Genomic DNA, 15,696 nt, shown 5'->3' with positions numbered 1-15,696 from the left:
AAATCTTGCCTGATGTTATAGTAATTCTCAAGTGGGACATGGCACAGTTTTGGGCAGGGGTGTGCTTGTGAAGTCTGTCTTTTATCTAAAGGGGTATGTGCTTTAGAAGGCTGGGAAATGCAGTCTCCCAACAGGAGACTGTAGCATCCTGCTGTTCTGTGTCCAGCGGCCCTACAGGTGTTTACTGGAGGTGCCCGAGGATGGCACGCACTCTATGGGGCCATCCTGCCTGCCTTGTCTCCGTTGGACCAAACCTTCTTGGAGCTCCGGGTGGCCTACCTGGTGGCTTCGCTGTATGCCAGATGAAAGTGTTATCTAGTGTAGAGTCTTGGTCCTGGAGCGTTCAAGGCTAATCTGAAGCACAGACCTCTATAAAGCTCAGGCAAGCATTGAGTGTGCAGATGCCTGGCCCCATGCCTGGTCCTGGGTGTGCAGCTGAAAAAAACAGGTATTGTCCTGCCCTTATGGAACCCACAGAGTAGTAGGGAGACATATTATGCCCAAATAATCAAAATGTATACTACAAAAGGGAGAGAATTATAGCATAGGAGGAATGAATTATTTTGGGGTAGAGGATCAAAAATACTTCCCTGAGAAAGATACCTAAGCTGACACCTGAAGGCTGAGACTGAGGTAGCCATGTTTGTCTCCTGTGGCCCCACACCTGGCCAGGGCTACTTGCTGGCCCATGAGACACCTTTAGGTGAATTAGAAAAAGATGCCTGCTCTGGGCAGAGGCAGCCCTGCTGGGGCCCATTGCTGATGAGTGAACATGAGCTGGGTTTCAGCCTCTGCTGGCCCCTGGTCCTGGTGCTCGTGTGCAGGGCACAACCCAAGACCAGGTGGAGGGGGTAGTTACCCAGGCTGGGTAGAAGGAACTGCATGAGTGAAGGCCCTTGGGCAGCAAAGAACTTGACACCTTCCAAGAAGGAAAGGAAGCAGTAGGAAGAAGCAAGTTGCACCTCAGCTTTTCTCCTCTGGTAAGGAGATATTTTCCCTTTGAAGGAGAAAGGAGAGAGAGGCCATGTCAGGGGCACTGGCTAGAGCTTCTAGGCTGTCCACCAAGCACTTGGAGTCTGGCTTCCATGGGGCTGTAGTTGTTGGTGGGTGTCTGCTCTGACCTTCTTCCCACAGAAGATGACCCTTCCACAGTGTCTTAGGAAGAGAGAAAGGCCCTTAAGAGGGAGTTCTGGGGAAGCCAGGACAAAGAATAAAGCCCAGGGCCTGCCAGCTTCCATTCAGCTGCCCCAAGACAGGTGCCTGCTTTATGCCAAGTTCTGTGCTAATCTTTGAATTTGGAATACCATGAACCTTTAACTTTTTTCTTTGCTTACCTGGGACACACAATCTTTTATTCCACAGGTAGGGATGATGGACTCAGGCGAATGATGGCTAGTAAGGGGAGAGACTGCTGGGTGGAGAACTCTGCTCACCTTGGGGAAAGTAGCAGGGCATGCTTAAGGAAGTGGCATTTGAGTTCAGTCCTAGGGATGTGAATGCACGTGGACCATTAATTTATAGAGTAGACTAAACCCTAAGCTCTCAGAAGGGAGGGATCCTATCTTGTTGACGATGAATCTGCAATGCTTAGCATGACTCCTGGCTCACTGTAGGGACTCAGGATGATTTACAGATTCACTTGGAGATTCACCATCACTCCAGGAAGGCTGTCCAAATTTGAGTCCAGGTCTTCTGTCCCTTTGCCCAAGGCCTGCCACTATGCCACAGCTGCCTATTGGTAGAACAACTAAGGGTTGTTTGAGGAACTTGAAATCATGTCTTGAGGAACTGGGACTGCTTAGCAAAAGCACAAATGCACAGGGAGATCAGGAAGGTGGTCATTAAATCCTCACAGAACTATTATCATGATATTACTACCATTTGCTGAGCCCTTCCTATGTGCCAGGCACTATGCTAGTGGCTTCACGTATACCAGCTAATCCTCACAATAATCCAAAGAGGAGGATATTATTATCTACATTTGATGAGGAAGGGAACTGGGGCTTAGATTAAATGGCCCACCCAAGATCGTCTGCCTGGGATTTGGACTGGGTCTCTCTGACTCCCAGACTCATAATTGCTGAGAGATGTTAACCACCACACAGAGCTGCCTAGACATTTTGTCATGTAGTTTCAGAAGCTAGAGCTGGCACTTGTGGGTAGAAGTTCCAGGAAGGTAGTTTTCTGTTCCCCATAGGGTGATTTCTCTTCCTAAAGGAGGACAGTCTGAAATTAGAATGTGCTGCATTCTGAGAGCCCAGCTTCCACTGCAGGAAGACCTCCCAGGATCTCTGGTTTCGATGGGATCTGGTTCAGCAAAAGTTGAAGCTCTCCTGCCCTAGCCTGGTAGGAGCTTTTTCTGAACTGAGCTGTGAGGGCTACCCTCAGCCAACACAAGCAGCAGTACCCAGACTTCCTGGGTCATCCCAGCCTGGGCTCTGTGTTCTGTTCCCTGTTCTCCCTGAAGCCCCAGCTACAGGGCAGGGTCCAGGTTTCCTCCAATAGGAGCTGGGCAGCAGTGTGAGCCCAGCCCCCTCTGGAATGGGCCACACAGCCACCTGGCCAGGTCTCTGGACCCTGGCATGGAAGCTGGCACTTCCACCCTGGGCTTCGGGGGGGTGCTGATTAGAGTGGGCACACCTATTCTGGGCTCCTTAGGGCTACAGATGTTTGCACAGACGCATTGATTGTCCTTTGACTTTCGCTTTGCCTTACTGACTTCAGGTGACAGTGCTGCTGACTCCATGATGCCGAGCGGTGTGGTGTGGCTCTAGAGCTCCTGCCACACATCAAGTGAGTTGGTATCGGTGGGAGCCCTTTTGTAAACTGCAGGAGGTTGTGGGAGCAGGGGACAACTGATTGGAATGTTGCAAGACCTGGAGGAGATTATGTTCTCAACTCTGTCACATTATGGCCAGGAATTAGAGTTGGAAAAGCCCTCAGCTTTTCCAGCTACCTGTCAAGCGTGGAGTTGCTCCACTCAGCACCCCTGCCAGGCAGTCAGCCGGGCTTTCCTTCAACAAGGCAAACCTTGGATGGTTCTAATGAAGGAACTCCTTCCTCTCGTTGGCCTGGTCCTCTGCAGAGGATGTTCCTGTATGCTGCCTTGTTGCCCCTCACCGTGGCCTTGTAAGGGGGTCTGTGCTCAAGGAGCTTGGGTGAGCCTAGGCAGGTCTCCTTTGTGTTTCCCAACTACTGGCTCTGCACAAGTAGATCTGCTTTTATTTGGTAAAGTTTTCCTGTTACTGCTTCTGGGATTCGAGTCTGGGGTGAGCATCAATGACCTGTCTTACAGCTTGGTGAGGGTCAGAGGACATGGGCCTTACCCCAGTCATCTCACATGTGTGGCCAGGCCCTGAAACACAGCCCCCGAGGTGCTCAGTGTTGTCCTCTGCTGCTCAGGTGCATTCTGCCTCCTTCCTGACCTCCAGCATATTTTATGGGCAAGATTCCAAAAGCCCTTTCCAGACAGCAAGGTCAAAGCTTTTGGCTTCCTCCTCCTTTAGAATGTACCTGGCTGGTGGGGTGAGGGTGGTGATGGACACGTAGGAACCACATGGTACCAAGAACAGGATGTAGCAGCTGGGAGGAGGGACCTGGAGTGTGGCCAGGGTATGATGGCTGAGTGCCTCTGAGAAGGGCCACTACCATGGGAGGCTGGGGCCACCCAGGTAACTCTCTCCTATTTCTCCTTTAGAGGTCTTGCACCTCCCTGCTTCTTTCTTTTTCTGCTTTTCTTTGTTTTCTCTTCTTATGAGGCACGTCTGAGCTGTTCTGCCTTCAGCTCTTCAGCATCTTCTCTTCTGTCCACCTGGAGTTTCCTGATCTTGAGATTTAGTGTCCTTGACACATCATATTTCTATAACATCTTCTCCTTCAGGGCTCTGCAGCCATACCTGCCACTTCAGAGCAACTTCTGTCTACCTGGGAGCTTTAACATCGAACCTCAAGACAGTCTGTATGGCTGGCTGCTGGCCTGCCCAGAACGCTTAATTGCCTCTTGCAGGTGACATCTTACTCCACAAGGACATTTCATGACAGAGCCTTAATCCTGAAGGACAGGTCCAGTGGTCAGAATTTGATGGATTGTGGCAAGCCAACAAGGAAGACGTTTAGGGGCAATAGAAGGAAATCAGTCATTTGTGGAGTATCTTCCCTGTGCCGTAGTGAGTTGCGCCTTCCAGCGGGCCTGTGAGGTGGCACCATTATCTCTGTTTTACAGATTCATGAACTCAAGCTTGCTTAGGGTCACCAGGCCAGTTAATGGGTGGGGTCAGAGTATAAATCCTCGTCTGCTTGGCTCCAGAGTCCAGGTACCTTCCCCTGGTCTGTGCTTCCTTTCTGCAGGGCCTCTGCCTTCACTGTTTCCTACTAGCCCTGAGCCCAGTGCCTGGCATGAACATGAACATGTGGTGATTGTTATAGAGACAAAGCTGTCAGGCAGGGTGGACCTGGGATGGTTTTGCAGATGACTGAGGCCCCTGTGGGGTGGGAAAAGCAGCGGCTGTCTTCTGTCCTCGGAGGGGGCTCCCAAGCTCACAGTGAGAGTGTCCAGAAGTGGAACGAAGGGGTGGTGGTGCTGGGTGTAGCAGACCCAGAGTTACAGCAGGACTGCTGATCTCAGCGGGCTCCTGAGGCTGACAAAGACCCGCTTCCTGGTTCCTCTTTGGGAGGTGGTGTCAGCGAGATGATGCCCACCATCCCCTGGGCCAACCCCTTCCCCATTTCTCTTGTTCTTCCCGACCTCTGCCCCATGACAGCCAGCAGGCTGAATGTGAGGGGACCCATCGAGGGGCTAGAATAAATGTTGATGTGCATTTGGTTTTGCATCCCTTAACCCTTTCTCACCAGTGAGAGTCAGACTTTCATACCTTTGGGGACCAGATTTGTCTTTCTGGTCCCCTACTTTGGCTCGCATGCTGCCTTTTCCCACTCTCACCCCTGCTTGTGCCTCATTATGAGTTCCTCATGGAGCATTTGCCCTGACTTGTACACCCCCTTCACTTCTTCTTCTCTCCTGACTCCTAGATCTTAGTGGTTTAACTGGGGGTCAGGACTCACCCTTCCCCCACAGGCTCTGAGAAAGGTATTTGACGATGATGAAGACGTACATCCCACTGGTGCTCAGCTTGCCCTGTGAAGGCTGGTGCATTTATTCACGTAAAGCTATCCCGCTGTATGGAAGGGGCCTAATGATACAATGGCTCAAAGAATAAGAAATTGATTTTTCTGTCTCATGTAGTGGCCTTTATGTCCCTGACATGAACAGACCAGGTTAGAGGGGCGCCTCTGCTGCTTGTGGTCATTCTGGGATCCAGTTCCTTTGGAGGTGCTGCTCCATCACAGGACATCATTGTCCCCATGATTGCAGGTTGGATTCCAACCAAGGGAAGGGACAAGAGGAGGTGTAGGAGGCAAGCCTGCTGTCCTTAGGCCCTGGTCCTTTATGGCTCAGGTCCCTACAGCTCACATTCCATTGGCAAGAACGTAATCACATGGCCACCCTGTCTGCAAGGGAGGCTGGGAAATGTAGTCCACCAGGGCTGCCACTTGCCAAGAAGGAGGGGAGAATGGATTTGGGTAGACAACTGCCAGTCTCACCACAAAAGATAGAGAGTATTTTCATTTGCATGCGCTAATAAGAATTTTTCCCTGGCTGTAATGTGCCTGCTCTCTTTGATAACTTGCACACATGCCTCCTTCCTTGGCAAATCTCTATGTGTCAGACTCAAAGCTGCACAAACTGGGTGAACCAGAACTGAGTAAGGCAGTTCCGCCTTTTAGTAACTCAGTGTAGTCTGGAGAGGGCATGTTTGGAGGCCAGACAGTCCATAAGTGCCAACACAGACATTCTCTTGTTCTTGTGCATGAGGCATTACAGATACAGAGCTGAAAGACCGTGCGTGGCCTCCGTGTACTTGCAGTCGTGCGGACCAGGAGATGGAAGTGAAGTGCTGGGAGCAGGGCTGGCTTGGGCAATGAGGAGGGCTTCACAGAAGAGGTGACATTCAAGCTGGGCACAGAAGGGTTCAGTTTCAACAGGTGGAGGAGGGGATCTTCAGCAGAGACCAATAGTGAAGGCGTGCAGACTAGTAGAAGTCCGTGCAGGGCTGCTGGCTCGGGTGTGGCCTGAGTGTAGTGGAAGGGAGTCCAGATGTCTGCGTGGCTCACTCCTCGCTCCATTCTGGCCTCTACAACTGCCTTCCCTGGCTTCCCTCCCTGCAGTTGTGCCCCCTCTCATGCCTTTATATTTCTGCTTCATTTTGAGCAGAAGACATAAATACTTGGCACATCTATATTGACCTGTGCATCGTTTGTCTCTCCCTCTAGAGTGTAAGCTCCGTGAGAGCAAGGATTTTGTTTTGTACAGTACCTGGCAAATGGCAGGTACTCAGAAACTTGTTAAATGAATAAATGAGCGAATAGAAATGTGTGTTGAAGATCATATTCTTGAAAAAGCTTAATTTCCATGCTGAAGAGTTTGGCTTTTATTTTGTAGGCAGTGGGGAGCTACAGAAAGTCTTTGAGCAGGAAAGTGACACAATCACTGTAGAGAAGGTTCCTGGCAGCAGGAAGATGGGTTGGAGCAGGGAGAGAGTGTCCCTTTCCTGTCCTGCCCCAGCTCCATAGCCACATGCCCTTCAGCCCAGTGCCCTGTTTGTGCAGCCTGGAAACCTTTCCCTGGGCACAGTCATTTTGTTTGGGGCCAAGCAGAGATTCAGTCTCTGGTGAGCCTTCATTCCTAGCAGTGGGATAGATGTGAGCTGACCTCTGCCTTTGTTTTGGGAGCTGAAGAGGGTCTCACAAGCCCTCTTGTGTATTTCACTGGTGAAAGTGAAACTGGGTACAGTCTTTCTGAAAAGCAATTTGGCAAAAGAAGTCAAGAACCTTAAAGATGTCCCTACGTTTGATCTAGAAATTTTACAACGAGGACACCATCATGGGAAAATAAACCAAAGTGTGTGCAAAGCTTTATGTATGAAGACTTTCATCCCAGTGTGAAAGATTAGAAATTATCTAAATGTGTGACTCAACAACCTCTCAAATCCACCCCTCAACTCCATCCCACTAAAACTCTGCCTGCCAAACAGTAGACACTCGATACAATTGGAGTCCAGGCCCTTATTTTCTCTGCTGAGTTAATGCAGCAGCCTCTAACTGGTCTTCCTGCTGCCAGTGCAGGCCCCTCAAACCACCCTATGCACGGATTCCAGAGGGAGCGATCAAAAAACTGCATGTCCTTCCGCTGCACCTCTTCAGGTTTCTTGCATCTCTTGGGAGTAATGTCCCCCCTGTTTCACTGGCCTTGCCTTCCACACCCTGCCCCCACCTCTGCTTTGGCTTGGTTTCTGGATGCCTCCTGCCTTGCATGCTGCACTCCAGCAGCACTGCCTGTGTTTCTCCCAGCCTGCGCACCTCCGGGACCTTGCTCCCCTGTTTTCCTTTGCCTGGCTAACCCCTGCTCATCCCTAGACTCGGAGCAGACTTCAGGACTTTCTGCAGACCAAGTGAGACCCACCCCCCCATTTGTGTTCCTGAGATCCTACATGATCGCGATCCTTGCAGTTGTACCTTGGTTTCTGTTATCTCCTTACATGCTCTGTCACCCTTACCAGCTCTGACCTCGAGAGCCTATCTTACTGACTTTGTGTGTCTGTTTCTTTGCATGGGGTCTGGCACTTAGGAGAAGCTCAATTTTCTTGAATGAGTGAATGAATGAAGAATGTAAGCTTTCTGTTATGAAGAAATAAATACATCCTGTACGATGCTAAGCATGTAGTAAGTGCCCAATAAATATTTATTGAATGATTCTATGTGAACCAAAAACTACAGGATTTTTTGGAAATGTTATATTTATCCTGGATTTCATTTGTTTCCTGAGTTGGTATCTAGGGTGGAACCGGGGCATCAGCATTTGTACAGAGCTTTCACAGGTGAATGGGATGAGCAGCAAGGGCTGCAAACCACTGGTCCAGCAGCTTAAAATAAAAACAGGATCAAGGACATACTAATGTTGAGAGTTTGGATTCTGTGTACTGTGTGATCCCAGCAGTACATGTGCGCATTGAAAAGAACAGAAAGACAAATCCCTCAACGTGTTATTGTTGGGTGATAGGATTTGGGTGACTTTAATTTTTTTCTTTTTTTTTTATTGTGTACTTTTTCTCTATTTAGCATGTGTTACCTTTTAAAGAACATAACACATGAAAGAAGAGCAGTTGGACAAGGCGGTCCTGATTGTGCTCAGCACCAGGGGCCCTGGGGTAAGTCCTGGGCTGCAGCCTTCTGCTGGCTCCCAAGACCAATTCTGGCACTGGGTCTAGAACCTGACCTGTTGGCCCTTTCTGAGCACCAGCATCCTGGTGCTCCGAGAAACTGCCCAGGGACCAGGGACCTTGGAAACTGCCATAGATAATTCCTAGGCCTGAAGCAGGCTACCTTGTCATTCCAGGTCTCCAGGTGAGGTATGTGCTGGGATTTGGTAAGAATTTCCCACCACAAGGTAGTATCCAAATGGGTCCAGAACAGAAAAGCTAAGCTGAGATGGGTTGAGGGTGAAGCCACAGACCTGGGGGCCAAGGTCAGTAGGGACATTGTGATACTGGGGGCTGGACAGAGAGCCGCCTGACAGGTATGAGGCAGGCCTGGGCAGCCAAGTGGGACACTGAGGGTTAGAAAGGTGGGCAGTTGGGGAGCAGGTAAGAAGGGACGGACTGGGTCGGGGAAAGCAGACAGCTGGAGGGAGCAGCCTGAACCAAGTAGCTCTCGGTTTCTGACCTCTTGGTTCTGGAGCTAACCATGCAGCTGGCGTTTCCACGGGGTGGGGGTCGGGGTGTGTGTGTGCTTGCTTGTTGTTTAATGCCATCTTCCTCCCAGAAGCCCTTTTGAGTTTTTCCCCTATGTTCCCCGACAGGGCAAGCTCTTTCTTTCCTTTAAAGCCCTTTAAAGCTCCTTGTTCATGCCTCTTACGGCCTTCATCACTTTCTGATTTTGTATTCTTGTTTCTGGGCAAGTCTTGCGCCCTCCTGAGGGCAGGATGAAGTCTCATGCATCTTTGCGGTCCACATGGATCCAGGGAAGGTGGAGGAGTGATTCCACCTTTCCTGTTTTCCTAGCTGGGAGGGTCAAGGCCAGGGCTATAGCAGGGAGGGCTCTGCTCCTGGCCTTGTGGCTGGCTCCTGCTGGTGCTTCCCTGGGTCACCACAGCAACAGGATGCTCACCGGCAAGCAAATAGCATCCAGTCCCCCACACAGGGCTGCCAGCCTCAGCAGTTCTTGACCCCAAGTGGGTTGAAACTGAGAGGATGCCTTTTCCAGCAGCTGGGAGCTGAGCCCACAGGGCTCCTTCCCTGTCCCTTTGGTGGCTGTGCTGAAAACAGATACCTCCTGCTGCCCTAGGTTTGCTGCTGCTGCCTCGTCCTCCGCCTCCTCCCTACTGCCAGAGCCTGTCTGCATGGATCCCTGGCAGGGAGGAAACTCGGGGCAAAACAGGTGGTCTCCTAGCACACAGCTACCAGCTGCATCCTGTCTGCCAGGGAGCCTTCTCAGGGCCTTGCTTTCTCCTGCGTTTCAGCACCCTGGGAGCCTGCCTTTCTCCTCTGCCCTTGGTGAGGGTGGGAGTGCGGGGGCGGGAGGATGAGGAGGCTGCCCCTGCCTGGCCTGGGGCTGGTGGAGCACCCCTGAGAGAATGAGGCCTGACCTGTCTGCCCTGCCCCCTGGCAGCCGCCTCCCCCAAAGTCTGACTCAGCTCTTGCTTGACACAGATCTGAAGTCCTCCTCATCAGACTGGTCTCAGGGAGAGCAGGCGATGTGGGCCATGGCCCAGCTGCCTGAGACAGGCCAGGCCCTGCGGCCTTCTACTCTGGGAAATCCTGCAGGCAGGGCCAGCTGTGACCTTTCCTGGCCACCCAGCTGGCTGCCTTCCCCTAAGACAAAGGCCTAAGGGTGGCTCCACCCAGTCAGCTGTTTTCTGCAGGTTCTTTCTGTTGCCCCCTTTCTCTCCCTCACCCTCACCTCTTCCTAGGAGACCTGCACGCTCACCACCCCACCATGTGATCCTCTCCCTGGTTCCTTCTCTAAGCCTTTATTTAGCACCTATTGTGTGTCGGGCACTGGGCTGAGCCCTGGAGCTCCTGAGATGGGTAAGGCCCAGCCCTGCCTGTATTTGCCGTGCGGCTCCCACAGAGTGACTTAAACGGGAACTTTGTCAGATCCAGGACAGCTAGAAAGAGTCCTTCCTTAGAGGTGCCTTGTGGGCAGAAGACACCCGAAGTCCTGGCTGAGCTGTTTCCGCCTTGTTACGACAAGGATCTTTTATTGCCTTTCCCCGTAAGGCTCATAAAGTTTTCTACCGAACCACACTTAAACAAAAGCTTAAAACACACACATGAGACTTTATTTTTTTTAAAAGTCAGTGCACATACAAATATAAATCCTGGAATGTTAAAGGCTCATCACCACAACTCTCCAGTGGAAAGACTGGTGTGTATCCCCCAGATTTTTTTGCTTGAAGATGCTAACGCTGTCTTTATAAACTTGGGCTCGTTTGGAGCTGCCTATTTTCTTGGGAAGCACACAGGCTCCAGGGGCCATCATCTGCCCCCCGGCAGTTACTCCAGCCCTAGACCTCTGCCAAGAACAGAAACGGTGTCAAGCTCACAGTCCTCCTTGCTGTCCCCAACCCTTCCCCTCACCAGTTTGCACCAAGTCAGGATCTAAAGCTCTATGGTGAAAGCCTGAATTTCAGCTGCCAACCTCCCCTCCCCCCTTGAGCCCCAACCTCATCTTCCCTAGAGGAGGACTGTGTGGGCAGCAGGGAAATCCTACTTGGATCTGGAGATTCAGGATCTGTGGGGTTTCCCACCCATCTTCCTCTCTCTGGCCATGTCACTTACTTCCCCTGTTCCTGCCCCATTTCCTGGCCTGCAGAAACTGAGTCACGGAGACATCATAACCTTCCAAAATTGACCAAAACATCTTTTCTGGGCTGGTGTTCTGTCGGCCTCTGTGAACTACTAGTTTCCATATGCTGAGCAGAAGCTTTAATGGACAGATATGCCTTAGCATTTCCATTTAAAAAATCATGGTCTAAGTGTAGTTGGAGAGAAATTCTTTTGAGAACTGGGGGAGCCGGACAGGAATAAAAGGTCTTTGTCATGACAGGGTTGGCAGTTGCCTCTCAGTCACCCAGTGGTGGCACAGCTGTAGAACCAGAGCCAATCATCAGGGGTGGACACTAGAAAAGATGAAAGCGGGGCAGTCCCATGAGTGCCACAGCCATGGCCTGATTGGAAGTGACCCCTGCTCACCACACTGCTGACTTGTGTTCAGGTATTTCTATAGTCCTGACCTTGTCAGCGCAGAGTGACACCAATGTTGAGCAGTAGGCCAGTGGGCCAGGGGAGAGGGTGCCCATCAGGGCCCAGGGGGGCTCATCAGCCCTCAGGCTGTCTTGCTGCCCTGCATGCGCTGTCCGAGCCTGACTCCAGGTTTGTGCTGCTGCTGTACTTTCCAGCAGCAATGCCTCCTCCCTCACCCACTTCAAGGCCAGGTTCATAATGTTATACCTCCTCCATGGAGCCTCATGGATGTGCTCACTCCCTTCTCTGCTTCCCCAGTGCCTTCTGTATCTCTTTTATGCCATTATGCCACTTCTGGCTTGTCTGGTGGTATAGTCATTCATTCATTCATTCATTCATTCATTCATTCAACTACTACTGAGGACCTACTCTGTATAAGGTGCCAGGTGCCCCTGTGCAGGAGAGCCCATGGCCCTGCCTATGAGCAGCTGGCATTCTGATGGGGAGACAGACAGAAAAATGGGTGGACTAACCAGAACAGAATTGAGATGGACACTACTTAAGAGGAAAGGAGCTGGGATGAGGAATGGGGGAGCCCACCTTAGTTAGGTCGGCAGGGGAGGCCTCTCTGAGGAGGTACTGTTTAAACCTTAAGGTAATTAAAATGTCATCCTCACATTCTCAGGCCCCTTAATTGCCTGGTAGGATCTTGAACACAGTGGGTGTTCAGGAATTATGCTGAGATGAATCTGGGCCATGACCCTTTCGTCTGGGCCTCAGCACCCTGGGAGCCAGTAATCATCACCCTCTCCCGCCTTGGGGCTCCCTAGCCCCACCTCCAAGTGTCATTTGACCGAGAAGAATTGGGTTACTTTGGCATGGGGTGGCAGGGGCCTGTGAACCTGGGTGAGGGCCAGCAGGGCTGCTCCCAGGCCAAGGCCATCAGCATCAGGGTAAGAGACAGAGATAGAGAGAGAACAGGGGCCCGGGCTGAGGACCTCCAGACAGCCTGGAGGCTCTGCGTGTGACTGGTCTTCTTGCACCTGCATCCTCCATCAGCTATGCTTCACCCCCTCCATTTCCACTGTTACCTCAGAGGGAAACTGAGGCGCAGAGCTTGGAAACTGCCTCTTCTTTTAGCAGCAGCAGAGGCCAAAGTGGGTCACTGTATTTGGTGAAGAGAGATGGGGAGTCTGAAATGTGTGGATGAGGGTGAGGCCTGCCCCCATACTGCCCTGCCAGCCAGCTGGAGCCTGCTGATTTCCGGAGTCCTTGTCACACAGGGTCAGAGCTGGAAGTGGCCGCAGTGGAGATGATCTAGCCCAGCTCCTGCCCTCCCCCTTGGCAGATGCATAAACAAGGCCAGCTTGGTCAGGGCGTGGGCTCCCAATATACTTTCCACATACCTTTGCCCTGGCACGAGGCAGTTTGCCTACTCGTGTGTGTGTATGTGGGAGGGTTTCTTTGAACAAAGTTTGCACATATAATCATTTATTTATTATGCATTTGTTTATTTTTTTAAAGTGTGCCGCAGAGTAACACATTACAAGTGTTTCCTAAATTACACATTCAAGTATTTTCAAAATAGTGAGCATGAACATAATGTGTCACAAAACCAAAAAGGATCACGGTGCATCATTTGTGTGATTCAACCCCGGCCCAGACGACGCTAGCTCAGCTGGATGGGGACGTGTTATGCTCTTCTGGGTTGCTCAGTGCCTGGCGCTGGTAGATGGCTGTGTGAGAGACCAAGCCGTTTCCACTTCAGTGCGGGTCCCCTGGGTGTGTGAGAGTCTCTCTCCTGCCAGTCTTGCAACATTTTTGTGCACAGACTCGTAGCTCTTGTGTGCGTGCGTGCGTGCGTGCATGCGTGCACGCATGACCACACGTGTGTCTTGCCTGGCGGTTTGGAGCAGGGGCTGTGAGTTTTTGGAGGGCAAAGATCTTGCTTTAACTGTCTTTGTGCCCCTCACAGGCCCCACACAGGTCTTTCCATGGGTGGATTTGAGTTGAGTCTTAGAGCCAGAGGGGGCTCTGGATCTGTTAGTCCAACCTCCTCGTTTTACAGATGGGGGCTCAGCCGAGGGCCTGCAGGGAAATGACCTGCCCCAAGTCACGGGTTCTGAATGAACCAGGAGGTCCTTCCATAGCTGAGTTGGGAGATGCCCTGGGGGTGAAGGGCCTGTCCCTGAAAGGCCAGTGGGCAGTGTGGGTGGGAGCTGAAGCTCATTTGTGCCTCGGGAGCCTGGGGCTTCTGGGGGCTGTCAGGGAGGTGTCAGGGGGTGTGAGGAGGGGTGACCAGGCAGTATGTTGTGTCTGTCTCCCCACACCCCCGACCCCCGCATCAGATCCACTTTACTTGCCTCACATGGTCAGTGGGCTTCTCTGAAAACCATTCACTCTTTTCTCTGAAACAAGGGTTTTGCTGCTTAGAAAAGAGCTTCCCTGGAGCTGGCTGAGGAGACCTCTCCTTGTTTAGTTTGGGGGCCTGCCTTTGCGGCCTGGCTGGAGGGCGGGGGTGCAGTGTGGGAGGACTGAGGGCCCTGCCTCCCCCTGCCCTCCATACCGACAGATGCCAGGACTCCTGGAGGCTGCTCAGCCCCTGTGAGCTCCCCGCCCTCCCCATCCACCCCCTCCTCAGGCGTTGCCAAAACAAACAGTTCTGCACGAGGTGCCTGGGTGCCCAGGGGCCCTTCCACACAGCCACCTCCCGCAGCACCCTGGAGGGCCAGGCACAGCCCACACCTTTGGCCATTTCCGTCCCCTCTCCTCCTGAGGGGCTGGCGCCTTCCATCTGGAACCTTCTCTGAAGGAGGAGGAGGGGCGTGGGGAACTTCCCGGGTTGGTTCACTGCCTTTCACTCCAGCAGTCTGGATCCTGTTACCCTCCCGTAGAGAGGTGAGGAGGTCTTGCTTTTGAGAAAATGTGTTTTTCTTTTTTTACTTTATATGTCACAGAAACATCAAATAACTCAGCTAGGCTGTACACAGACCAGTACTCAGTAATAAATGCTTGCGGATGGAAATGAAATTAGACCCAGAGAGGTTCATTCATTGATTCATCTTGGAACTGCTTTCTGACCATCTCTGAGACTATCTCCCACGAAAGGAGCGCTCACAACCTACCAAGAACCTGACATTCAGAGGAGTGTTATGTTATGGGGGTTTCAGAGCCAGCCCACCACCTAGCTGTGTGACCTTTGGATTAGGAGATTTAATACATATCAAAGGCTTAGAACAGTATCTGACGTGTAAGAACTTAACCATGTTCACCATGTTAGTTAACATCCTGGTGTTTACTGTGGGTCTCATTGTAACCCTGTTACATAGCGACTGTTGTTATTCCAAGATGAGGAAACTGAGATTCTCAAAGGTTAAAGAACATGCCCAAGTCATGCAAGTAAGTGGCAGAGCCAGGGTTGCATCTCAGGTCTGGAATCTGAGGCTTTTAGCAGCTCAGCTGAGCTGCTTAGCCGGCTCCGGGCTAGGGGCTGGGCATTCAGATGCCAGCACTAACAAGACCAGGTGCTGCCTTAAAGAGCTCACAGCCCAGCATGGAGGCCAACATGCACATGGGCATCAGTGAGTGAATTTCCGGAGGCACCACGTGGGTCAGAGTCAAGCCAGGCTGAGTGGGAGGCAGGGCAGGACTGGCAGCAATGCCATATGCACTCAGGACTGGTCAGTGGTACCACCAGCTAGGCCTTCCCTCCTGGGCTGGATGCAGTGCTGGTTCTGGGCCTGTCAGCTGTGTTTGTCAGAGAGGAGAGGGGGTCACCTCTTCTCCCGTCCCCCTCCCAGTCCTACCCAGGGGGTTCTTCTCACTGCCCTGGGAAGATGGCATGTAAGACAGGGTCTGGGACAAGCACTGGGCTGGGAGTGAGAAGATCACTGGACTCCTGCCATTGCCCCAGAGTCCCTGGACCTCAGTGTCCTCATCTGTAAAATGGGAGTAATAATACTTGCCATACAGAGTTGTTGTAAGGATTAAGTGAAATGATGTTTTAAAAAATCTCTTTATAATCCTAAATCTAGTGCTTATATGACTAATAATAATCGCTACCATTTTTGAGTCCCTACTTTGTGCCTCACATGATATTTACAGTATCTTGTTTAATCCTTACACTAGTCCTTTCAGGTGGATATCATTGCTCCCATTTTATGGATGTGGAAACTGAGGTCCAATGGCTCAGCTGCCTTGGGTCACACCTGTGAGAGGTTGGAGATGGGAGTCAGACCTAGGTTCTCCCTGATCCCTAAGCCACCTGTATTCCAGACCTTCTGCGTTTTCTCCCCTTCCCAGCCCCACCCCTGGCTAGTAAGTTACTGAACCAGCCCCGGGAGGGTGTGGCTGTCAGGGAGCCAAGCTGAGCAAGGCACTCCTGCCAGGCCAGCCA

General features: G+C 51.7%; 1 protein-coding gene across 3 annotated transcripts in view; it reads left to right on the top strand.

Moving 5' to 3' along the window:
* Window positions 1-15,696, top strand: part of UBTD1 (ubiquitin domain containing 1) — a 48,609-nt gene that overhangs the window by 19,159 nt on the left and 13,754 nt on the right. Inside the window, exon 2 of one of the 3 annotated variants that reach the window (XM_074373821.1) lies at window positions 2,725-2,793. The exons of 1 other annotated variant lie outside the window; for it this stretch is intronic. Coding sequence is in view for 1 of the 2 variants with exons in the window: in XM_074373819.1 (XP_074229920.1) it covers window positions 8,177-8,264 (88 nt within the window). In the remaining variant the exon portion in view is untranslated. Of the gene's footprint in view, window positions 1-2,724; window positions 2,794-8,161; window positions 8,265-15,696 lie in introns of those variants that run through there. One more of the 3 variants, XM_074373819.1, reaches the window with a different exon arrangement.

Source organism: Camelus bactrianus, chromosome 11, assembly GCF_048773025.1.
Source record: "Camelus bactrianus isolate YW-2024 breed Bactrian camel chromosome 11, ASM4877302v1, whole genome shotgun sequence".
Lineage (NCBI taxonomy): Eukaryota > Metazoa > Chordata > Mammalia > Artiodactyla > Camelidae > Camelus > Camelus bactrianus.
Note: the sequence above shows the minus strand (reverse complement) of the source record. Positions and strands in the feature narration are given on the sequence as shown.